The sequence below is a fragment of the Heterodontus francisci genome, chromosome 3 (genome assembly GCF_036365525.1).
Source record: "Heterodontus francisci isolate sHetFra1 chromosome 3, sHetFra1.hap1, whole genome shotgun sequence".
In the NCBI taxonomy this organism is placed as follows: Eukaryota; Metazoa; Chordata; class Chondrichthyes; order Heterodontiformes; family Heterodontidae; genus Heterodontus; species Heterodontus francisci.
Genome location: NC_090373.1, coordinates 41,221,714 through 41,248,006, shown reverse-complemented (window position 1 = coordinate 41,248,006; position 26,293 = coordinate 41,221,714). Strand labels below are relative to the sequence as shown.

Below are 26,293 nucleotides of genomic sequence, written 5' to 3'. Positions count from 1 at the left end.
CAAAAAGAGCAGTTCAGAGGCTGGGAATTCTGCAGTGAATAACTCACCTCCTGACTCCCTAAAGCCTGTCCACCATCTACAAGGCACAAGTCAGGAGTGTGATGGAATACTCTTCACTTTTCTGGTTGAGTGCAGCTCCAACGACACTCAATAATCTCAACACCATCCAGGGCAAAGCAGCCCACTTGATTGGCACCCTATCCACCACCTTAAACACACTCTTTCCATGACTGGCGCATAGTGGCAGCAGTACCACTGTTTGCCTCCCAACTGACTGTGTTTTATTTAAAATGATGAGTTAGCACCTGGGTGTTCTACTTGCCAAGTAAACAGTTCAAGATACACTGCTGCAACTCACCAAGCCTCCTTGGACAGCACCTTTCAAACCCATGATTGCTACCACCTAACACCTGCAAGTTCCCCTCCAAGCCATGCACCATCCTGACCTGAAGCCATATTGCCATTCATTCACTGTCACTAGATCAAAAACCTTGAACTCCCTCCCTAACAGCACTGTGGGTGTACCTACACCACACAGACTGCAGCGGTTCAAGAAGGCGGCTGACCACCAACTTCTCAAGGGCAATTAGGGATGGGTAACAAATGCTGACCTTTCCAGCGATGCTTACATCCCATGAAAGAATGTTTTAAAAAACCGAAGTAAGGTGTTTCGATGTCAGGCCCAGTTGTATCCCAGCAAGACATCCATGCCTTCAGGAGAGAAATAGAAAACTTACAGAGTAAACAAAAACTGACGATGCAGGTAAGGTTTGTTACGGCTGACGCTGGAGGATTGCACTGTCTTTCTCTAGTCCCACGGGTCACAACATATATTTAAATGGTTTACCCTGTTACCGACACGGCTGATTATATACTTTAGTTTCAGAATAAAATCCACCAACTGGGTTTCTTTAATAAACAACAAAATTATTAATTTATTATAAAACAGGACTTATTCAATAAAGATGCAAAGCTTATTAACACAGGTTGAAGTATGAAAGTTCTCTTCTAAATAAACCCCCCCCCCCCCCCCCCACACACACACAACGGTTTAAGAAAAAAATAAAGACGTTTTCTCTGCAGAGATCTCTTTACAAAAAAGACAAAAAAATCTTCGGCTTAATGCTTATTAATTCTTGAAGAAAAAATAAGATATGGAATAATCTCAGCTGTCCCTTTCAGTCTGGTGTTCCAATACATGTCACTGGGATATTCTTTGGAGCAGTTCTGTTCAGGCAACATCGAGAATTAGTCTGGCAGGCTTTCCAGGAGAATCACTGCATCAGGGGTTTCAGCTATCACACTGGATTCTCAGTCTTTCTCAAAGAGGTGGAAAAAGGATGAGCTGGTGTCTTCTCTTTTAGTAGGCTTACCCCCCAACTGACTCAAAACAATATCCAAAACGAAGCCAACGCTTGACTGCCATAAATCTTGGCATGTCACCTCTCAGTGAACAACTCCCCAAGTCACCGAGGCTCCTGCTGTTTACTTGGATTAAGACATGTTACTTCCAGTAAGGGTTTGTTTTTAAACAAAGTCCCAAGTCCTTCCAAATACCTTTTTTCAAAAAAAAACCAAAGTCCAGCATCTATGGAATCCATAATTTTTCAACACGAGTGCTCAAAAATTTTTTTTAAATGGAAGCACTTTCAATATCACTGCCAGCTTTGGAGGAATGAAACACTATTTTTAAATGGATTTCATTACAAAGAGTGGGAAAAAAACAGAAGATGAAAAAAAATGAAAACACATTTACACACCCATTCTCATTCACTCTTTAACTAATACAGTTATATCATGTACCATCTTTATACTCAGATAACTCAAAGCAAGGTTAAATTCTAGATAAAGCATCAGCAATTACATTGTTTTTCCCTGTAGTATGGAAAATCTTTTAGTGATAATGGAAGCACTTTCATAACAAGTTGCAGATGTTTGTCTAGTGCCAGTGGAGCCATACCCCAACATGAATCAAGTCACAGATGTTTTCTAAGGACCCTTTGTTACAAGCTGTCTGTGGAATTGAAAAAGAAGGTGGTGGTGAGCCTCCTTTTTGAACCACTGCAGTTCATGTCCTGAAAGTGCTCTCATAGCATTGCGGGAATATCTTCATCATACAGACCGCAGCATTTAACGAAGAAGGCTTTCCAGAACCACTTTAAGGGCAACTAGGGATGGGTGATAAATGATGGCCTTGCTATCAGTGTCCATACCCTGAGAATAAAAAAGGTTGAAATATATTAGTTTTTCTTATTCTTTCATGGGACGCGGGTGTCGCTGGCAAGGCCAGCATTTATTGCCCATCCCTAATTGACCTTGACAACTGAGTGGCTTGCTAGGCCATTTCAGAGGGCAGTTAAGAGTCAAGCACATTGCTGTGGATCTGGAGTCACATGTCGGGCAAACCAGGTAAGGATGGCAGATTTCCTTCCCTAAATGACATTCGTAAACCAGATGAGTTTTTACAACAATTGATAGTTTCATGGCATCATTACTGAGACTAGTATTCAATTCCAAATTTTTATTAATTAAATTAATTTATTAATTGAATTTAAATTGCACCAGCTGCTGCAGTGAGATTTGAACCTCTGTCCCCAGGACATTAGCCTGGGCCTCTGAATTACTTTGTTAGTGGCATTACCACTATGCCACCATCTCTGTTATCATTACTAGGAAGTAGACCATTTTCAGTTATGATAAACACGTGACGTAAGTAATGTGACCATTGAAATGGAATAGGTCATTTAGAACCAAATATAATGAACTTGGTAGAACCTGCTTGGCTACAATAACATCACAGAAGGAGTAGAACAACAAAGCATCAGGCATGATTTTTGTGCTTGATCCAACATAAAACTGTCCCTTCCAGCTTTTGTATGCTGTCTGTAACAGTGAGTCAACAGAGTGCAGTATGAGTCCCAATCAGAGTGCAACAGACATTTTAAAGACAAAGCTTGAAGCTTACACTGCTCAAAAAAAGTGCAAAATTATTTAGTTTCAAAGTCAGAAGGTGTCAGGATGGGGTGGGGTGGAGTAGTGGTGTTAAAAAAGCATAGATGCAGCCATAACTATCTGAAAAAGAAACTTACAAATCTAGTGAATTTTTTCACATTTCGGTTCATAGAAACATAGAAAATAGGAGGAGGAGTAGGCCATTCGGCCCTTCGAGCCTGCTCCGCCATTTATTATGATCATGGCTGATCATCTAACTCAGTAACCTGTTCCTGCTTTCACCCCATAGATATAGACCCAAGAGCTATATCTAACTCCTTCTTGAAAACATACTATGTTTCGGCCTCAGCTGCTTTCTGTGGTAGCGAATTCCACAGGCTCACCACTCTCTGGGTGAAGAAATTTCTCCTCATCTCAGTCCTGATAGGTTTACTCTGTATCCTGAGACTATGACCCCTGGTTCTGGACTCCCCCGACATCGGGAACATCCTTCCTGCATCTACCTGTCAAGTCCTGTTAGAATTTTATAGGTTTCTATGAGATCCTCCCTCACTCTTCTGAACTCCAGCAAAAATAATCCTAACCGACTCAATCTCTCCTTATACGTCAGTCCCACCATCCCAGGAATCAGTCTGGTAAACCTTCGCTGCACTCCCTCTATAGCAAGAACATCCTTCCTCAGATAAGGAGACCAAAACTGCCCACTATAGTCTTCTCTGTCTCCATCTCTGGGGATAGGTTGTCTACCAATATCCATTATAAGCCCACTGACTCCCACAGCTACCTCGACTACACTTCTTCACACCCTACCTCCTGTAAGGACTCCATTCCATTCTCCCAGTTTCTCCGTCTCCGACGCATCTGCTCTGATGATGCTACCTTCCATGACGGTGCTTCTGATATGACCTCCTTTTTCCTCAACCGAGGATTTCCCCCCACTGTGGTTGACAGGGCCCTCAACCGTGTCCGACCCATTCCCCGCACCTCTACCCTCACCCCTTCCCCTCCCTCCCAGAACCGTGACAGGGTTCCCCTTGTCCTCACTTTTCATCCCACCAGCCTCCATATCCAAAGGATCATCCTCCGCCATTTTCGCCACCTCCAGCGTGATGCCACTACCAGTCGCATCTTCCCCTCCCTTCCCCTGTCAGCATTCCGAAGGGATCGTTCCCTCCGCGACACCCTGGTCCACTCCTCCATTACCCCCACCACCTCGTCCCCGTCCCAGGGCACCTTCCCTTGCAATCGCAGGAGGTGTAATACCTGCCCATTTACCTCCTCTCTCCTCACTATCCCAGGCCCCAAACACTCCTTTCAGGTGAAGCAGCGATTTACTTGTACTTCTTTCAATGTAGTATACTGTATTCGCTGCTCACAGTGTGGTCTCCTCTACATTGGGGAGACCAAGCGCAGATTGGGTGACCGCTTTGCGGAACATCTCCGCTCAGTCCGCAAGCAGGACCCTGAGCTTCCGGTTGCTTGCCATTTCAACACTCCCCCCTGCTCTCATGCTCACATCTCTGTCCTGGGATTGCTGCAGTGTTCCAGTGAACATCAACGCAAGCTCGAGGAACAGCATCTCATCTACCGATTAGGCACACTACAGCCTGCCGGACTGAACATTGAGTTCAATAATTTCAGAGCATGACAGCCCCCCACTTTACTTTCATTTTTAGTCATTTTTAGTTATTTTTTCTTCCTTTTTTTTGCATTCCTTTTTACATTTTTTGCATTTATTTCATTTCATCTTAGTTTGTTCAGTTTGCTTACCCACTGTTTTTTTCAGGTTGTTTTTCTTCAGGTTTGCACTTGCTGATGTTCTATATTCAGTATATTCACACCTAATCTGTACTAATGCTTTGTCTTTCAAAACACCATTAACATATTGTTTGCCTTTGCTCCGTGACCTTTTGGTCAGCTATGTGGCCTGGTCCAATCTGCACCTTCTCCTTTGTTATCTCTTGCCCAACCCCCACCTCACTTGTTTATAATCTGTGACTTTTCTAATATTTGTCAGTTCCGAAGAAGGGTCACTGACCCGAAACGTTAACTCTGCTTCTCTTTCTACAGATGCTGCCAGACCTGCTGAGTGAATCCAGCATTTCTTGTTTTTGTTATAGTCCAGATATGGCCTCACCAAGGCTCTGTATAATTGCAGCAAGACATCCCTGCTCCTGTACTCAAATCCTTTCGCTATGAAGGCCAACATACCATTTGCCTTTTTTACCGCCTGTTGGACCTGCATGCTTACCTTCAGCGATTGGTGTACGAGAACACCCAGGTCTCGCTGCATGTTCCCCTCTCTCAGTTTATAGCTGTTCAAATAACAATCTGCCTTCTTGTTTTTGCTACCAAAGTGGATAACCTCACATTTATCCACATTATACTGTATCTGCCATGCATTAGTCCACTCACTCAACTTGTCCAAATCACCCTGAAGCCTCTCTGCTTCCTCCTCACAACTCACCCTCCCACCCAGTTTTGTGTCATCTGCAAATCTGGAGATATTACATTTAGTTCCCTCATCTAAACCATTAATATATATTGTGAATAGCTGGGGTCCTAGCACCGATCCCTGCGGTACCCCACTAGTCACTGCCTGCCATTCGGAAAAAGACCCATTTATCCCTGCTGTTTGTTTCCTGTCTGCCAACCAATTTTCTATCCATCACAATACACTACCCCCAATCCCATGCGCTTTAATTTTTTCACGCTAACCTCTTATGTGGGACTTTGTCGAAAGCCTTCTGAAAGTCCAAATAAACTACATCCACTGGTTCTCCCTCATCAACTCTACTGGTTACATCCTCGAAGAATTCTAGTAGATTTGTCAAACATGATTTCCCTTTTGTAAATCCATCTGACTCTGTCTGATTCTACCACTGTTCTCTAAGTGCTCTGCTATAAAATCTTTGATAAATGGACTCTAGAATTTTCCCCACTCCCGACGTCAGGCTGACTGGTCTATTATTCCCTGCTTTCTCTCTAGCTCTCTTTTTAAATAGTGAGGTTACATTAGCTACCCTCCAATCTGTAGGAACTGTTCCAGAGTCAATAGAATCTTGGAAGATGACCACCAATGCATCCACTATTTCTAGGGCCACTTCCTTAAGTACTCTGGGATGTATGCCATCAAGCCCTGGGGATTTATCAGCTTTCAATCCCATCAATTTCCCCAACACTATTTCTCTACTAATACATAGATACATTCTACCCTATAGTGTTAGAGGTCCACTGACTAGTTGGATCACTTACTTCCTAATCATTAAAAAAAATCATTTCCAATGATCTCCCTGTCACAGGAGAACAGGCTAAAGTGGCCAAGAACAGAATAAGGCAGAGATGAAAATACTTTATTAACAGTGGGAAACTACATTTATGTAATTCTAATAGGCCTTAACAGTAAATATTTTCCAAACGCTATAATTTTACAATCATCATTCCACAATAATTTATAATACAAACAAAAAGGTCTTTTTGCTGCCTAATTTTAGTAATCACTTGCAGTATTATTGTAATGTGTGTGTGTAGAACTGTACTACTGTCATTCAGCACAGTGGCTCATGCTCTTTAATCTGATGAGACAGGAAGCAAGGATGTTTGATTTAAAGAAACATATGCTCAAACAATATTCTCCTCCATGGGGCTGAAGGGGGAACTTTAGGCTGCATGCTTTCCTATGGCTACTGACCATGCAACTTGAGAATTGACTGACTGAATGTTGCAGAGAGGATGCAAGGATTCGTGATTCCCTTGTCATTATCACTTCCCTGTGGGTTGAAGAATTTTAACTCACTGTTAAGATTCTGTATTTGATCTCCCAGACAGGCCAAAGACTGATGATACTGATTGTGAATGAGTGGTTGAAGTGAAGCATGTGCTGATGGTGCTAACCTTTGGAAGAAAAATGGTCAATGTGAATTAATTGTTGCGCTTTAATGAGAGATTTCATATAAATTCCAATTTTGACCTGTAGGTCTAAAAAAAACCACAGAAAAATGTGATGCCACTTTATTTTGTCAGATACAGGAAACTTTTCTAATAATGACAAGAGGGTTAGGCCCCATCTGGCTTTTGAGTGAACAGCCCAATTTTGAACAAAAATGTCGATGAATTTCTATAATTTTACGCAGATATCCAAAGATCATTTTATCTACTTACTGTACTGAAGTATGTTGGAGGCATTAATTATCAAAATCTTCAACAAATTTTATTTATTGAGCAGCAAGGAAATGCTTGAAGCTCATATCCTGTTTAACCCCTCAACCCAGACTTTGATTCCTATTCTTATATAGTTTTATTTTGCTTGTGGAAGCAGTTGCAGACTTAGGAGGGAATGGAATTCCACCTTTGCCTTTTTAACCATCTCTCCAAGAATAATCTAAATACTCATGCCAGCACTGGTTTCTCCTCTTGAAACCCAAAATAGTCACTTCTGGAGTGCTCCAAGATTTAATCCTCGGCTTCTCCTTTTCCTCATTTACATGCTGCCCCTCTGACACATTATTCACACACATGGGGATCAGTTTCCAGTCGCTAATGACACCTAACTTTCACTCTCCACCAGCACCTTAAAAGCTATAGCCACTTCTGTTAAACTGCCGAACTGACATGAATTTGTGAGTAAGCCGGAGTTTTTTTCCAAGTGAACGTTGGGTAAACCAAAGCAATTATATTCAGCTTCCACTGAAGATTTCATGCAGTTTCCTCCCTAAATCTCTGCTCCTTGCCAGCTTTACACTCAAATTGAACAAAACAGTTTACAAAAACAAATTACTTCCGATGTTGGAAACCTGAAATAAAAACAGAAAATGCTGGAAATGCTCAGCAGGTCAGGCAGCATCTGTGGAGAGGGAAACAGAGTTAATGAGCTGGATTTTCATTCGGCCAAGGCGGTGGGTTTGGAAGAGGGCAATTTTGCACCACTGGCTGGTATGCCGGTCTGCTGGCATGTGCCTGGCTCCAACCTATTTTCATTGAGGCTGCTTCTGGGGGTCATTAGTGGGGTCGGGGGAGGGGTGAGGGGGTGATGGCTACCCACCCATTAATAGTGGGTATCCATTAAGGCCAATGAAAGTGTCTATTGAGGGCACTCATCACACACCGGCTGGAATTTTCCAGATGGCAGGCGAGACCCATCGCTGAGATTGAAGCCTGGCAGATGGATGGAATGGCAGGCCAGGGGGCCAGCAATGCCTTCTTTAATTTTGCCCACCCCTCCTCCCACCCCAGAGCTGCAGGAGCTAGAGGGCCACAGCTGCGGCTGCAGGTATCCTGTGGAGGGGATCCCCCTCCACAGTTATGGCCTGGCAGCTGTTGCCACATTCTGTTTATAAACTTTCTAAAGTCTTCAGAGGATGCTTCCGTCTTGAGGCATTTTCGGCTTCCTGACCTGTACATCATCCCGATGGCTGGATAGAGACCCGGGAATGAAAATCCAACCCAACATTTCCGGTCGAGGATCATTCATCAGGACAGTTTACAACCTCGACCTGTTTGACACTGTATTGAGCTTCAATCCGATAATTCTACCCAATGATAAAAATGATTACCCCCACTTCGCAACATTGTCCGCCTCCCTCTTCACTGCTACTGAAACCTCTGCCTATGCCTTTGTTGCCTCAACATTCAACTTGTCCCATGCACTCCTTGTAGGCCTGCCAAGCTCCTCTCTGTTCAGGAGTAGAATCTGCGATTTTAGTGACTGAACAAATTTTCCCTGGGCTGGAATTTTACCCCACCCTAACAAGCCGGATGGTGGCGGGGCTCGGGTAGCGTAAAATGGAGCGGGAGGCTCCAGGAGGCTTTCCCGACCTGCTCCCGCCTCCGACCCCCCTTTATGTAGGGCGGGGTGGGAGGGGCGAAAAATGGCTCGCCCACCCCAGGCCAATCAAGGCCTTTAAGTGGCCACAAAATGGCCACTTAAGGGCCTTTGCCTGCCTCCGCATGGATTTTACGAATGGCAAGCGGGCATCCTGGCGCCAGGAAAAGCCGCCTGGGAAAAGCAGGCAGCTTTCGATCATTTCGGCGGTGGGGGTGTGGGTGGGGGATCTAATTATCAGGCACAGGGTGCCCAATGGAGGGCCGCCCCCACTACACCAACCACTCCCAAGACCCAACACGCCCCCCTTCCCCCCAAACGACTGCCCTTGCTTCGCTGGGGCCCGACCGATAACCCCCGGCAAGGCAACCAAAACTTACCTACCTTCCCGGCTCCCAGGCAACTTCTGTGCATGCTGAGCTGCAGTCCCAGTAGTGGCCACCGCTCCCGGTGGCGCTGCTGGGACTAAGAGCTGCCGGCCCGCTGATTGGCCAGCAGCTCCATGAGGCGGGACTTCCTCCCTCAAGCGGGTTGTCTGGGCACCCATAAAATACTGAACGGATCCCCAGGCGAGGCAGAAGCGGGATCGCCACCGACCTTTATGTCAGAGGCTGGCTCCCCTCCGCCCAGTGTAAAATTCCAGCCCTGGTGTGTAACTGAGCTATGATGATGAGTAAGTTTCCAGATTGATTTCCTCATAGGTTCTGACATAGCTCGGGTGGAAATAGAAGCGCCACAATTGGCCTCAACAATGCTTGGCTAAGGAGTGGTGAAGCCAAAGTTCCCATTTCTATGCCAACATTGCAGGCTGGAAAGTGCATCTGTGATGAATGTGGCTTGAGGACAGAATCAGAATCATCTGTGATTTTGCCACCGTCTTCCCACCCGCCCCCCCGACTACCTATCTCCCCCACACACCCCTAACCCTCCCATGCTGTGATCCTTCCAAAGTAGATGTATGAAGAATGACCACTGGGTCAGTTACTGAATGTTAGCCAGCATCCATAGAACTCTACTCCAGCATGTCAATTGAGGGAATTTTAACCTATGCTGGTAGCGTAAAGTGGGTGAAATCGGAAGAGGTGTATAATGAGCGGTCAGCTCAACATCGCACATTCTTTTATTTTGCAAAAATTAAAATTACCCCCAGTAGCTTTGAGAATGGAAAAAAAATCAGACTGCTGGTTCCCACTGAAAGCAATGGAGACTTCTACTAACAGTAAACTCGTTGCTCCCACTAAGATCATTTAGCTTCTTTTTCTTATTTATGAGTAAGATAGTTTTGCTAAAGCCCAAACTCTACAAATGAATTAATACCTTTTTAAACATGAAAATTGTAGCCAAAGGCAGACTCTGGCATATAAAATACACTGATAAAATTATGCCTTTTATGTAATTAGCATCTGTAGTGAACAAAGTGGTACCAATTATTTATTTGAAGGAATTATAAAAGTCATCATATAAATAAGTGCTTTAAAAGAAGCTAAATATAATTAAGGCAATATTGTTTTGAATACATATTGTGTTTCAAATGTATGATTATTAAATAATCTTTAATAACCTAGCCATCCACAAATTGGCTAGAAGTGACTTTAAATATATCAAGCAATTATTACTTGGCTTCAGAATTCAATAAGCTTTAACGACATACCAATATACCTGCCAACCTCACAGTGGTTTTATTGGAGCTTCCAGATTTATTGCTAAATATATCTCCCCTTCAGTTCTTAAGTCTTCTTCATCTTAATGTGCCACATTTTCAGCAATGTGGCACACAAGGGTAAGATTTCCTTTGCTCTTTGTAGCAAAATTGGAAATGTGTTCTTTACAAATGTGTTTATGATTTTGCTACAAGTGGCACACAGAGAGGATCTTCTCAATTAGGGTGTAACTAGTTCAGTTTTTGAGCAGGCCATTCAGAACTTTCAACTGAATAACAGAAGTATTATTGGTTAAGTATCTACATTTATTTATTTATTTCACTTCCGTGGGGACATTCAGATTTTCCATATATTTTTAGCAGGAGCAAAGAAAACATCAGTAGGGTAATTCTGTGATAACACACTTTTAGTGGGGAGCTGCTTTTGTAGGGACTGTGGATTAGAGAATTAGTATCACAGTTGTAATTCATCCGAGCATAACTCCCCATTGGAAATGCAGGATTGTGCAATAACCACACCTTCATGTTCCATTCCTAGCATTCCCCCTGGTCAGTTTTAAACTTAGCCAACGGTCACAACTCTAGTGAGACAAGAGCTTAATGGCCCGGATTTTGTGGTCAGCAGCAAAATGACACTGCTCTCTACTGATGTTAAAGCTGCCTATAAAGATTTAACCATCTCTGTGGCATGGATTTCACCTTTCCCGACATTAATTTCATTCTGCCGCCAGCTTTCAGGGATCTCCAGCATCCATCAACAGTGATGCCATCAACCAGGTTAAGCAGCCAAACACATTGAAGAATTCTCACAGACAGCAAAACAGGAAAAACAAGCAGGTTTTATCATTCACTTTTTATAATTTTACAGAAAGTGAAATAAATATTGAGATATATATATGTATGGGATTAAGATAGGAACTGAAATATCAGAAACTTTTTTTTTAGAAAAAGAACTATTAAAAAAATCTATTGAATTTTTAGCATGGAATGGAGAAATTTGATACTCCACAAATATAAACTTAGTTTTTCAGGGCCAGAGAGGTTGTTCTGTAATAATTATAACTTAGCATATGCTTAAAAACCCAGCACATCTCATTTAACAGTGCTTAACTTTTTCAAGGTTTTTTTTACAGCGAGACTGTTAGCATAAAAAGTGGAAGGTCACATAAAGTCAAGGATTTTTAATTGATTTCCATCTGTGAGAAATTCTACAGCGCACCCTGTGGAGAAGTGGGGAATCACCGATGGCAACTTCTGGATTTCCGCATCCAGCTACGCATGTGCGGAGATCAGAAGTTACTGTCAGTTTTACAGAGTAATAACAGCAAACACTGATAGTTTCACCATTATTACAACGGCAAAATTAGGGCTATAATATCCCTGACAATTTATTGCAGCTGAATCCTGGAACTATAATCTAAGCTTACAATTCCAGTTTACTACCTGTATGTTCATTGAGCTCCTCAATCTTTCCTTCCCAATAGACCCACCTACCTGCTCTGCTAGTCTGGATCATAATACAATACCATTCAAAATTTAAAAAAAATGTAAAACAAAGCAGAGGCCCTAAGGAAATGAATTTGTGTTGTGAAACCACAAACACAAAATATACCTCAAAGTAAGTATTTTTCTGCATTTTAGTTAATAAAATCAAGAATATCCTGCATCTTTATTTACAGGATTGAGTAATGTTAACTAACATTTGATTGGAACATCAGAAGAAGAAAACTTGAGGCTAACATGAGAATATTATGACATGGGTTCCAAAGAGGGATCTACACCCTAACATTAACCTGTCTCCTCTCTTTTCAGATGCTGACAGACCAGCTGTGTATTTCTTGTGTTTGTGTCATTGTCCTGGGCACAGTTAGTGATATTTCAGTTTGGAGTATATTGCATATCAGCCTTGACTCATTGATTTCTTTCTCTCTTTTTCCAGAGATCGAAAGGGGAAGTTGTGGTGACCCTGGTGTTCCTGCTTATGGCAAAAGAAGTGGGGACAGTTTTTTACATGGAGACATGTTGACATTTGAATGCCAATCAGCCTTTGAACTAGTGGGAGAGCGGACAATTGCATGCCAACAAAACAATCAGTGGTCTGGCAACAAACCAAGCTGCGTTTGTAAGAATTTTTAAGTTTAAATTTTTGTCTCCTCTTGTCATTTCACTTTAATGCTTTTTGAACCTTTCAATGATGGATCCTTCAAGAGCATTTTGTTTGTCGTATTTTTGATTTATCAAACACATTGGAAACACCTTATGATTAGTAATTGTGTTCAACAGTAATTTTAAAGGGGAAGGAAATTTCATGGGTGCAGGTTCTGTTAAAAATGCTATACCAATTATTTAAAACAACTCATAAATAAACATGTCGCATTTAAATGGCCGGTTAAACCCATCCTGTCAGGCTTCCTTCCCTCCACAGCAGGAGATAATGGCACTCACAGAGACAGCTAATACATATATTCCAAAATGGCTCCAATCATTTTACTGAAGCTGCAATTTCAATTTGGTCTAGAAGCTGCGCAACTCAAGAAAACATGTCACTGGTTAGATACTATTGGATACTCAGTTGGCAGAGAGTTTTCCAAGGCTGAATCAACTTATTTCTCTTTCTCCATTTTGACTATCTTTTGCAATTATAAATTGCATATTCATCTGTTACTAAGGAGCAACCATAGCTGAGATATTACAAATCAATGCTTTTGAAAGGAGATTTTACGTCTAGGTTGATGAGGCAATTCTGACCCAGAGTTGGATGCTTTTTTCTTTTCCCCAATTTTTGCTTATCCCACCGCCAAGCTAGGTTCAAGTCTTCACCATGATCTAATCCAAAATAGAGTCCATTGTATGGCTAAATTCTATAGCTTTTTTTTAGCTGTGGAAAATTTACAAAAATATAGTTAAAATAAACAAAAAATTTTTATGAACTAGAGTTTTGTGCAAATGAGCTTGGTCAAATTAGTAGGGGGCACTCCTGTTTTATGCATATTTGAAAAGGAATGGTAAACATTGGCAAAGAGTGGCAACTTAATGACTTCCTTTTGAAGGAACTACCTTTCACTGTTATAGTAAACATTTTATGATAGTTTACTGTGATAAGGTCAAATTTCATCATTCCATTTCCCAGAAATACACTCATGCACCATCATTAAAGCAAGTATGTTTCTATTTATTTCAAACTTTCATGATAACAGTATTTTAAAAGCATGCTTAAAAGTTTAAAGTACAGAAGGGGGCCATTCAACCCATTTGTGCCACTACTTTGCTGGAGAATTCAAAGCTAATCTCATTGCCCTGCACTCTCCTCCTAGTCTGTATCTTTCTCTGCTTCAAATATCTAATTTCCCCTTGGTGCAATGATCTCTGCCTCCAACTGTCCCTGTGGCATTTTTTTTAGCTCCATACAAAGATATTTCTCCTTCTGTTTCCCCTTGCTTTTTCTGTCGTAAGTTTAAATTAATAACTTATGGTCACTGATTCCTCAACCAGAGGAAATAGTCTTTCCATGTTCATTCGATCAAAACTTTTCTTGATTTTAAAGACCACATTCGTAGGTGTGGATCAGAGAGTGCCTTCTTCTGATAGAGCTGCATTTTGCTTTTGCTGCAAATTAGCTGCACTTCAAAGATGTCAAGAATTCACTTCTTCAAACTAAAATTATTATTTTTCCCCGGGATAAAGTTATTTGAATTGCTTGTAAAAATTCAGTTTGAATGCTGAACAACAGATATGAACTGCCATACATTAAACAATATAACAGTGCTATGATATCTGAAAAGAATATTAAATACATTTACAGTTTTTTAAAGATTCAACCACTGTGGACCAGTGAAAGGGTGGACTGGATTTAATGGGCCCCCCGGAGATGGGTTAGGAGGTGGGGGGGGCCCATAGAATTATGGCGGGAGGTGGGGAGTGGGCAGAGGGCCCATCGCCTTTCCCTCGCAACGCGATTAAGTCAGGGGCGAAATAGGCTGACGACGGCCTTCCCACCCATAGACAAATTGAGGCCCTTAAGAGACCTATTATCAGCCACTTAATGGCCTCTTCCCGGCAGGGGAGGGTGGGGTCTCCAAATGGCCGTGTACCTCACCGGTGCGACTAAATTCAGCTCAGCATGATGCCTCTTGAAAGGATTAAGACTCCTCTTTTATCTTCCAGGCTGCTACTTTTAGTATTAATCTGCAGAATGTAATTGATATGTGTAATATGTAACTGTTTGCATTAATTGGATTAGTGGTTTATACTGTGAGAATATATTATTTTCTGTGTTCTTTGGACAGTTTCCTGCTTCTTCAATTTTACCGCACCATCTGGAGTTGTGCTCTCGCCAAACTACCCGGAGGAGTATGGCAACAACATGAACTGCGTGTGGCTGATTATTGCAGAACCAGCAAGCAGGATTCACCTGATCTTTAATGATTTTGACGTTGAGCCTCAGTTCGATTACCTTACAATAAAGGATGATGGGACTGCTGATTCTACAGTTCTAGGAACTTTCTCCGGTGATGACATGCCTTCACAACTGGCCAGTAACGGGCACATCACCCGCCTCGAATTCCAGTCAGATCATTCCACTACAGGCCGGGGCTTTAACATCACGTACACAAGTAAATTGGCAGATTTCAATTTTGTTCCAGTGAATGTTGTCTGCTTTACATTTTCAGCCTGATAAGCTCTTAGTGTGAAGAATGAAAGCCTGATGGGTTGCATGGTGGAGGTGCATGTTACACCACCAATGCCTCGTGCTGCGGGGAGGAGTGTTGTAGGGTTGAACATTCCAATCCCAGCTATGTTGTGTATGGAACACCAACCAGATGGCAGACATTTTCCCACTGTGGTGAAGGTAAATTGAATGGATGGCTCCACTGGACCACCCTTGCATGTCTGCTTGAAACTGCGAAAGAGTAACATTGGTGGTATCCTCGCAACAGGTTGTCTTTCAATCTTGGGAAATGTGTTTCTTTTCAATTCATTCTGGGGATTTGAACATTGCTAGTAAGGTCAGCATTTATTGCCCACCCCATTGAGGAGATAGTGGTGAGCCACCTTCTTGAACCACTGCAGTCTGTGTGGTAAAGGCACTCCCATCGTACAGTTAGGTAGGAAGTTCCAGAAGTTTTACCCAGTGACAATGAAGGAACAGCAATAAATGTCCAAGTCGCAATGACTTGTGATGGAAGTACTTGGAAATTGTTTTTTTCCATGTACCTCTTACCTTTGTTGTTCTCAGTGATGGAGGTGGGGTGGGAAGGTGAGAGTTGAGATGCTGTGGAAGAAATTAAGTAGGTGTGCTATCATCAAAGGGCTATGAAAGAAAAACACTTGAGATTGAGAAATAAAGGCTTCTTTACCTGCTAAGCAATACTTACTGAACTGCCAGAATTAGAAATGCAAATCCCAGTCACTGTGAACATCAAGATAATGGAATTGGACCGTAAAGAGAGTTACCAAAATATTGTTTAAATTATCAACAAAATATTCACTCTTTTATATTCAGCTTTTTTTGCTAAAGTTAATGAATGGAAGAAAATATGCTTCATGAATGTCATCTGACCTCTCCCCCCTACTGATTACATTTCAATATTTAACTGCATTCTCTCTTGTTCTATATGCAAAGGTCAGGCATGGAGATTACAGCAAACAAGAACCTCACTCAAATGATCTTTTTAATCCACACTTAACCTTTTAGAATCATAGAATGATTGCAGTACAGAAGGATGCTGTTCGGCCCATCAAGACCATGCTGGCTGTCTGCGAGAATAATTTACCTATCCCACACCATGCCCTTTCCCTTTACCCCTACAGTTTTTTTTCCCTTCAGTTCCTTATTCAATTCCCTTTCAAAAGCCATGATTGAATCTGCCTCCACCACCCTTTCAGGCAGTGCATTTCAGATTGTAACATTTTGTTGTCTTTTTGAGGATATAATAATCTGGACCATTTGACTTCTTAATAACTGACAGCTGACAGGAGGAGGCATGATTCATGAGATAGGATTAATCTCCAACTAGTTTGCCCACGTTTCCAAAATGAAGCATTCTGCACCACCAAATAACCCAGCAACCTGAACATTCACTGAAACTTGTCACCAAGAAAGCAGGAGAGTTTAAATGACAGTCAAAGTTGGGTTTCAGACCCAAGACTTTTGAACGCAATCTTACTCTGCTTGTCCAACTGGGAAGCCTCAAGTAATCAAACACTTTTATTGCTAAAATAACTCGTTATGGCTTAAAGAAAACTGCTTTGCTGAAGCGTTCACTCCTGAGCAGATCATAAAACTCAAGATTGCCACACTTTTACTGAAACTCCAATTGAGTGATCAATTTCTAGTGCATTACAAGAATTGAGAAATCAGCCAACCAGTAAATATCCATATACTGAAACTCATTGAGAGAAAGCCCTCACAGGATAAAAAAGATAAACCTGCTTTTCAAAGAAATAAAAAATAACGCTTGAGGTAATTATTAAAAAAAATGACTTATTCTGGCAGCAGTCCAACCAGTTCCAATTTCCTCTCAGTTACAAATATATTGTTATAAACAGTCCAAATGATTTAAGTGAGATGGTGTGCAATGGAATGGGTAATTATAGGAATCTGTGCTTGGATTAATAGGCAGTATAAAGAACGGGCATGTCTGATGAAAGGCCAAGATTCATAATGCAGGGCACCAAGGTTAAAAAGAGTAAGAGTGAGATAAATAATGAAGGAATGACTAATTGACATCAAGCCTGGATTTTAAAAAGCAAGAATAGAAGCTGGAGGGAGGTAAATACTTCCTACAAATTGTTTTCTCTGAAGAGGAGTCTGAGATGGTGCAACGTCTGAATTTCAGCACCAAGTAGATGTCATTTAATCAGGGTGCAATTTATGCAGAAGGAAGGTTCATTAGGTTTGCACAAAAATGAAGTGAAAAATTCAGGGGTAGGGTCTCGGTAGTTATTCTTTGCTCTCTGGTATAGCATAGTTGAGGTCATGACCTTAGAGAGTGAGGAAATTTAAGGCAAAGGCTTGCCTGGCGCAGTGTGACAGGCTTCAATGTACTACACTGCCCCACTTCCTAACATTGAATTTCTATTATTGCTGACTTTATGAAAGAAGCCACACATTCGCTCTCCTTATTTTTAATTCATTATTGTGAACAGCTGGGGCTGGATTTAATGGGTCCCCCGGGAGATGGGCTAGGAAGCTAGGGCCTGTTACCTTCCCATCGCAACATGATAAAGTCGGGGCAGTGAAGGCCACTGACAGCCTTTCCACTCAGAGGCCAACTGAGACCCTACCCCTGAATTAAGCCAGTGGCGGGAGAGGTCTCCCCCAAATGAGGATGTCACTTAGTGAAACAAGGCAAACTCCCTCCAGGTGTGGGGAGGGGGACCCTCTTCCATGGCAATCTGTGGCCCACAGTGGGCCCCTGTCGGCCATCAACCCAGCTCCCATAACACACCCTCTTACTCATCACCCACCCTCCCACTCCCCCCTCCCCTCCCCCGCCCATCACCAGGGCCTACCGGACTGGCCCCAGCAACCCCACCTCACTTACCTCAAGTCTGGGGGCTCCAGTCTGGGCCTGTTCCCGGGCCTGGTGCAGTACCAGCAGTGGCCACTACAATCGGTGGTGCTGCCGATACGACTGAGCTGCCAGCACTCTGATTGGCCAGCAGCTCTCGGAGGCAGGCAACCCATCCTTAAAGGGACAGGGACCAAGGCGCCAGACACTTAAGTGCCTGAGAGCCATTGAATTGCATCAAGGGGTTCCGAAATGCCGAGGCGGGGGTCCCACTGCCTTTTCGGCCCGGGCCCGGCGACCAGAGCCTCACCACCGTGATTAAATTCAGTAAAATAAAAGCAAAACACTGTGGATGCTGGAAATCTGAAATAAAACAAGAAATGCTGGAACCACTCAGCAGGTCTGGCAGCATCTGTGGAAAGGGAAGCAGAGTTAACGTTTCGGATCTTCCGAAGAAGGGTCACTGACCCGAAACGTTAACTCTGCTTCCCTTTCCACAGATGCTGCCAGACCTGCTGAGTGGTTCCAGCATTTCTTGTGATTAAATTCAGCCCCTAATGCGTAAAACCTGAAATAAAAACAGAGAACGCTAGAAATACTCAGCAGGTCTGGCAGCATCTGTGGAGAGAGAAACAGAGTTAATGTTTCAGGCCGATGATCTTTGATCAGATGAAAGGTCTGATGAAATTCTGATGAAGGGTCATTGACCTGAAATGTAAACTCTGTTACTCTGCCCACAGGTGATGTCTGGCCTGCTGAGTATTTCCTGCATTTTCTGTTTATATTAAAGATTTCCAGAATCTGCAATATTTTCTCTTGAATGTATCGAACCTCCTTTCTTTCCAAAGTTAGCACTGGGTTCAATTTCACTATTTCCTCCTGAAGTTTATTCTGTCCCAAGGTCTCAAAGGTGTGGAACTTCTTACCTCCTTCAGTCTTCTTTTCCTCTGCTTATTTGCAGACTTTTAAAAGTCTTATTACATTTGATTTGTCTTCTCCCCATGTAGGCATGAGGGAAATATCAAAAGTGATTGCATCAAGCATTCCTCACACACCTTCTAGTGTCAGAATAGCACTGGGAGATGTGAACCATCTGCCCTCCCAGCTGGTGAAAGAGTGTGACGTGGATTCTTTTATGACTGCTTTAATTGCTTTATCATTGTGAATATCTCTTTATGTCTAAATTGTTAATAATCTGCTAATTATGCTACATATTCTGTTGCATTTGACCTGAGTTGTCTGTATTTCTTTAAAAAATGTTGCACGGGTATGAAACACTGGTCATTTAAACCCTAAAAGTGAGGGTCTGAGTGATGCAGTAAGTTAGAGAGTAATCTTTTGTCTTTAGTGGCATGTTGGCTTTAAGGCCCCTCCACAAATGGAGTATGGGAACTCAGTAGACCCACAGCAGAAAACTGCTCCTAATTCGGTGCTAAAATGTCAATCTCACTCAAATATGCTTAATGCTATACCGAAGAGTGTTCCTCTCATTACTGAAATCCTTCAATTTGATCAGCACAAAATTCACACAAAAAACTCCATAAAGAACCCCTTCCGTAAAGGTAAAAGCAAAACACTGCAGATGCTGTAAATCTGAAATGAAAACTGAAAGTACTGTAAATACTCAGCAGGTCAGGCAGCATCTGTGGAGAGAGAAGCAGAGTTAACGTTTCAGGTCTGTGACCTTTCATTAGAACAGTTCTGATGAAAGGTCACAGAGCTGAAACATTACCTCTGCTTCTCTCTCCACAGATGCTGCCAGACCTGCTGAGTATTTCCAAAACTTTCTGTTTTATCCCTTCTATAAAGGTGTTGGTGCTGCCAAAATCTAGTGGATCGGCAACCAGAGTAAAGTCAAAAACATGTCTGCATAATAGTGATTGGGGTAAAAGCCAAAAGGAGTTCTTTAAAAATTGTTTCTGAGTAATTTTCAGACAGTAAGAGTATTCTTTTTATATTATTCTTAACCAGCTTTTGGCCAAAATGAATGTCATGACCCTGGCATCCCAGTCAACGGAAGACGTTTTGGTGATATTTTCCTGTTGGGAAGTTCTGTGTCTTTCCACTGTGATGAAGGTTTTATTAAAACGCAAGGATCTGAGACCATAACCTGTATTATGCAGGAGGGGAACGTCATCTGGAATTCTGCTGTGCCACGATGTGAAGGTAACTACTACAAATGCCATGTTTATTCAGGGAAGGAGAAGAAATAGGATTCATTCACTGTTACAAACACCTCAATACGATTTTAGTTACTCCTTTAGAATTATGTAATGAAATGAGTCCATTTTCCCCTATAATAGATTGTTAATTGAAATTGTATCTGAAAGTACAGTTTAGAATCATGGAAATTTACAGATCAGAAAATTCCATTCAGCTCAATCATTCCTCTCCCGGCTCTCTGAAAGGACTAATCAGTTAAGGGGCTATTTGAACTATTGGACAGCCAGCCAGTAGAACATGAGGACAAGCTGCCTAATGCCTCCAGCAGGAGTCATTCTGAGGGTGGGGCATCATTAACTGCCTTTGACGTGTTGCATGCCCTTCACAGAAATCCTGCTGCTGCTTACCAGCTCAAGGGCAAGGCAATCCATGTGGCCCAGAGTTTGACCTAGCCACCAGGTTGATAGGTATTGTTGGCAGGGTGCGATGGGGGGGAATGGGGTAAAAGAATGGTATTGAAGGGGAAGGTGCTTGTGGTGGCAATGGTTCACATTATTCTTGTGAGCTTGGAGAAAAATTGTTCCTCCACGGCTCAAAAAAATTATTTGAGGTGTATCTTTTTTAGGGGCTTTTCCTCTTGAACATCTGAAGCTGAATTTTACCTATTCGCTGCCGATCTTGGCGGCAAGCTTCAAATATGGCAGGGCGCACGCGTGGGATTTGCTCTGTGATATTATACGCAGTGGCTCGTTGTCATGCCAGGGCGAACCCCCACCCCCCCCACCCCGCCGCACTCCCCACCGATGACGTGGAGGGGGCGGGTGCTCTATCCCCAGCAATGGCATCTGGCACCACTGCGTAGGTGCTGGCGCCATTTTTAAAGGGCTTCAAACCCTTGTATTATATTTGAATTTTCAAAAGTTCGGGTCGGGTCAGACCTCCGGGTCTGGAATTTGGGCTCGCGTCGGGTTTCCTTTGCATACCTCTACTAACAACATTCTGTGTAAAATAAAAAATACATTTTCTAACGTTTACTTTTGGGTTTTTTTTGCTGATGATCTGAAGCTGATAACTTCTTGTTCCTGAATTATTGCTCAGTGGAAATAACTGTTCCTATTTATTAAAACACCATGATCAGATCCACATTTAAATTTGACTTTTTTTAATGAAAAGATCCCTGGTTACTTTAGTATCTCCTCCATAACTGAAAGCAGCGTTGACCCCTTTCCCTCTCCCACCGCAGTACCCACCCCCCCCATGCCCCGCATTTCACTACAAATGCAGAGCTCCCCCCTTCTCCACCTCGGTGGCGCCAGCTTTCCCTGAATAGGAAAGTGAAGGCCACACATCACTCGGAAGATCCGGAACTGCCAGTAAAATCACTCCGGCTTCCATTTAAATGTATTTAAATAGCTGATTTTAATATTGACATTCAGGTACTGCCATGGAGTCGCGAATTTGCAGCAAGGAGCTTCCCCACCACCAGGAGGATCGGGCCTGGCATTCCCGGCGTCGGACGCCGTGGTGGGCCACTACCACTCCGATCCCCCCCCCGCCACGGAGCCCCTCATCTCTGCTAAACCTGTACCCTGTCCATAGTTTTATTATCATTCCTATAGTACCCAAGCACCCAAAACTGGGCACAATATTCTAATTGCTGCCTAATCCATAACTTATATAGATATATATTCATTTGGTGCGGAGGTGGTGGCTTGGTGGGTAAGGTCAATGGACTAGCAATCCACAGACCGAGGCTAATGCTCTGGGGACATGGATTCAAATCCCACCACAGTAGCTGGTGGAATTTAAATACAATTAATAAATCTGGAATTAGAAAAGCAAGTTTCAGTAATGGTGACCATGAAATCATTGTCGATTGTCATAAAAACCCATCTGGTTCACTAATGTCCTTTAGGGAAGGAAATCTGCCGTCCGTACCTGGTCCGGCCTACATGTGACTCCATACGCACAGCAATGTGTTTGAATCTTAACTGCCCTCTGAAATGGCCTAGTCAAGTCACTCAGTTGTAGCAAACCACTAGAGAAAAGTCTAAAATGAATGAAACTGGATGAAACACCCAGTATTGACCCTGGCACTGGAAACGACAATGGCAAACTCAACCCTGTTGACCCTGCACAGTCCTGCTTACTGACATCTGGGGACTTGTGTCAAAATTGGGAGAGCTGTCCTACAGACTAGTCAAGGAACAGCCTGACATAGTCATACTCACAGAATCATCCCTTACACCATCATTACCATCCCTGGGTATGTCCTGTCCCACCGACAGGACAGACCCAGCAGAGGTGGTGGCACAGTGGTATACAGTAGGGATGGAATTGCCCTGGGAGTCCTCAACATCGACTCCAGACCTCATGAGGTCTCATGGCATCAAGTCAAACATGAGCAAGGAAACATCCTGCTGATTACCTCTTATTGCCCCCTCAGCTAATGAATCAGTACTCCTCCATGTTGAACACCTCTTGGAAGAAGGGTGGCAAGAGCACAGAATGTACTCTGGATGGGAGAATTCAATGTCAATCACCAAGAGTGGCTTGGTAGCACCATTACTGATTGAGCTGGCTGAGTCCTAAACGACAGAGCTCCTCGACTGGGTATGCGGCAGGTGGTGAGGGAGCCAACAAGAGGGAAAAATCTACTTGGCCTTGTCCTCACCAATCTACCTGTCACAGATGCATCTATCCATGACAATATTGGTAGGAGTGAGCACCACACAGTTCTTGTGGAGATGAAGTCCCGTCTTCACATTGAGGATATCCTCCATCGTATTGTGTGGCACTACAACCATGCTAAATGGGATAGATTTTGAACAGATCTGTTAACTCAAAACTGGGCATCCATGAGGTGCTGTGGGCTATCAACAGGAGCAGAAGTGTATTCAATCACAATTTGTAACCTCATGTCATAGCATATCCCCCACTCTACTATTACCTGCTATGAGCCCTGACAACATTCCGACAATAGTACTGAAGACTTGTTCTCCAGAACTAGCAACGCCCTGAGCCAAACTGTTCCAGTGCAGCTGCAACACTGGTGTCTACCCGACAATGTGGAAAATTGCCCACATATGTCCTGTGCACAAAAAACAGTACATGTCCAACCCGGGCAATTACCACCGCATCAGTCTACTCTTGATCATCAGCAAAGTGGAAGGTGTCATCGGCAGTGCTATCAAGCAGCACTTGCTCAGCAATAACCTGCTCACTGATGCTCAGTTTGGGTTCCGCCAGGGTTACCAGCTCCTGACCTCATTACAGCCTTGGTCCAAACTTGAACAAAAGTGCTGAACTCTAGAGGTGAGGTGAGAGTGTCTGCCCTTGACATCAACACAACATTTGTCCGAGTCTGGCATCAAGGAGCCCCAGCAAAACTGGAATCAATGGGAATCAGGGAAAACTCTCTGCTGATTGGAGTCATACCTGGTACAAAGGAAGATGGTTGTGATTGTTGGAGGTCAATCATCTCAGTCCCAGGACATTACTGCAGGAGTTCTTCAGGGTAGTGTCCTAGGCCCAAACATTTTTAGCTGCTTCATCAATGGCATTCCCTCCATTATAAGGTCAGAAGTGGGGGATGTTTGCTGATGATTACACTGGATTCAGTTGTATTCGCAACTTCTCAAATAACGAAGCAGCCCCTGCCCACATGCAGCAGGACCTGGACAACATTCAGGCATGGGTTGATAAGTGGCAAGTTACATTTGTGCCGCACAAATACCGGACAATAAACATCTCCAACAAGAGGGAATCTAACCACCTCCCCATGACATTCAATGACCTTACAATCGCTGAATTCCACAGCCATCAACATCCTGGGAGTTACAATTGACTAGAAACTTAACTGGACCAGCCTGCTACACTAGCAGGTCAGAGGCTAGGAATTCTGTGGCTAGTAACTTACCTTCTGTCTTTCCAAAGCCTGTCCACAATCTACAAGGCACAGGTCAGGGGTGTGATGGAATACTCTCCACTTGCCTGGATGGGTGCAGCTCCAAAAACACTCAAGAAGCTCAGGACAAAGCAACCCGCTTGATTGCAGCCCCATACACCACCTTAAACATTCACTCCCTCCACCACCCATGTACAGTGGCAGCAGTGTGTACCATCTACAAGATGCACTGCAGTAAGTTTCCAAGGCTTCTTTGACAGCATCTCCCAAATCCATGACTGCTGCCTCCTAGTAGAACAAGGGCAGCAGGCACATGGGCGCACCACCACTTGTAAGTTTCTCTTCCAAGTCACACAACATCCTGATTTGAAATATATCACTTTAGTTGTCGCTGGGTCAAAATTCTGGAGCTTCCTACCTAAAATTACTGAAGGTGTACCTTCTCCACACAATCTGCAGCAATGAGGCAACTCAACACCACCTTCTCAAGGACAATTAGGGATGGGCAATAAATGCTGGCCTAGCCAGTGATGCACACATTCCATGAACAAATAAAAAAAGTATTACCTCTGCTTTTGAACTCTATTTATAAAACCTAGGATCCTATATGTTTTTTGCAGCTTTATTAATTACCTTCACATTTTTTAAAGGTTTATTCGTATGCACTCATAAGGCTCTCTGCTGTTCTACTTTTTTTTTAAATTTTCACCTTATAGTTTGCATTTCCTCTCATTCTTTTGCCCAAAACATATCACCTCATTTACTTTTGCTACATTGTATTTCACCTAACTGTCCAGCTGCCCAGTTAACTAACCTACCCATGTTGTCAAATCACGTGTGGTCTTTTGCATAGTCAACCATGCTCCAGATCATACTTACAGGATTAGTATAAATGGGTGGTTGTTGGTCGGCACAGACTTGTTGGGCCGAAGGGCTTGTTTTATTGCTGTATCTCTAAACAAATAAATAAATAAGGCCATGGTCCAGATCATGCATTTGCCAATGGTCCTAAGACTGACTCCTGGTGACACAACTGTTTAGATCCCTCCGATCTGAAAATAATTCTATCCCACGATTCTCTGTTTCTTGCCCTTTAGCCAATTTCTTACTGATGCTGCCACATTCCCTTTAATAGAATAGGGTCTAATTTGAAATTTGGGCCATCACCTAATGGACTGCTTTGGTCAGCCACTCATTCCAGCAGTGAAGAGGCCCCAGCATCAGGCAAGGTGCTGGGTGCCAAATAAGTGTCCCGGTGTACCTTGCCGGATTGATATTTCAAAATTGGGTAGGGTGAGTGCCAGCAAGTTAATTTGTGGTGTGGGAGATGGTTGCGATCTTAGAGGGACTGAGTCCCAAGCAGCAGCAGCCCTGATTATTTTTGTGGACCTCTGAGGAGCACGCTTTTTTCTCCAGGGCCCACAAAAATAACTCAACACTTACTTTTAATGGGCGACTTTGGCTTCATCATTCATGGACCTGGTCGGAGTATGCACTTCACAGGCTCATATCAATTCTGATCTAAAATCAGAATTGGATCCTATTTACATGACAGGGCTCTAATTTCCATGTTAATAGTGGAGATTTGGACAGCCGGTGAAAGACCCCTTTCAAAATGGAACCGTGTTAACAGGTTTTATTTTTGTCCCTCCTTCCCTTTGAGAAAGCCTCTTTACCTTCCTTTGCTCCTTCATTTGAGGAACTTGGGGGATATCAGGAAAACACATCGTATAGTACCAGCTGTGGGACACTACATCAGTATATTTAACCCACTGTGCCCTCAGCTTGAACTTTGTTGCCTACAATGCACTTGTTGATTCTTGACAAACTCATTTACTGTTATGAGTCTTTAGAAATAACAGATAATATAGTGCTTTTGTTATGTGAAATATTTGATGAATTGCAGGAAGAAGTTGTTTGTATTTAAATGGAGTTCTGTATTTTTATTCCTTATCTTCCAGCGCCATGTGGTGGCCAATTGACAGCACCTAGTGGTGTAATTCTATCTCCAGGATGGCCAGGATATTACAAGGACTCACTGAACTGTGAATGGGTGATCGAAGCAGAACTACGACATTCCATCAAAATTACATTTGACAGGTTATTCATTTTCTTTGCTTTTAACTAAAACTAAATTGACCTTAAACACTTTTGCTTGTCTTTAAATATGCAATAAGCAGAATTAAATTTCAAATGTTAAAAAACTGAACTATGAATCTAAAAATATGTGTCCAATAGTTCGATAGAGGGCTAACGCTCTACTTTTACATTCCAGC

The 26,293-nt window shown here is 42.9% G+C and overlaps 1 protein-coding gene across 3 annotated transcripts in view; it reads left to right on the top strand.

Annotated features, from left to right (window-relative positions):
• LOC137355859 (CUB and sushi domain-containing protein 1-like) overlaps window positions 1-26,293 on the top strand; it is a 1,186,508-nt gene that overhangs the window by 390,040 nt on the left and 770,175 nt on the right. For all 3 annotated transcript variants that reach the window (XM_068021465.1, XM_068021474.1, XM_068021456.1), the window contains exons 8-11: window positions 12,373-12,555; window positions 14,720-15,046; window positions 19,919-20,113; window positions 25,979-26,117. In XM_068021465.1, the coding sequence (XP_067877566.1) occupies window positions 12,373-12,555; window positions 14,720-15,046; window positions 19,919-20,113; window positions 25,979-26,117 (844 nt within the window). The remainder of the gene's footprint in view (window positions 1-12,372; window positions 12,556-14,719; window positions 15,047-19,918; window positions 20,114-25,978; window positions 26,118-26,293) is intronic.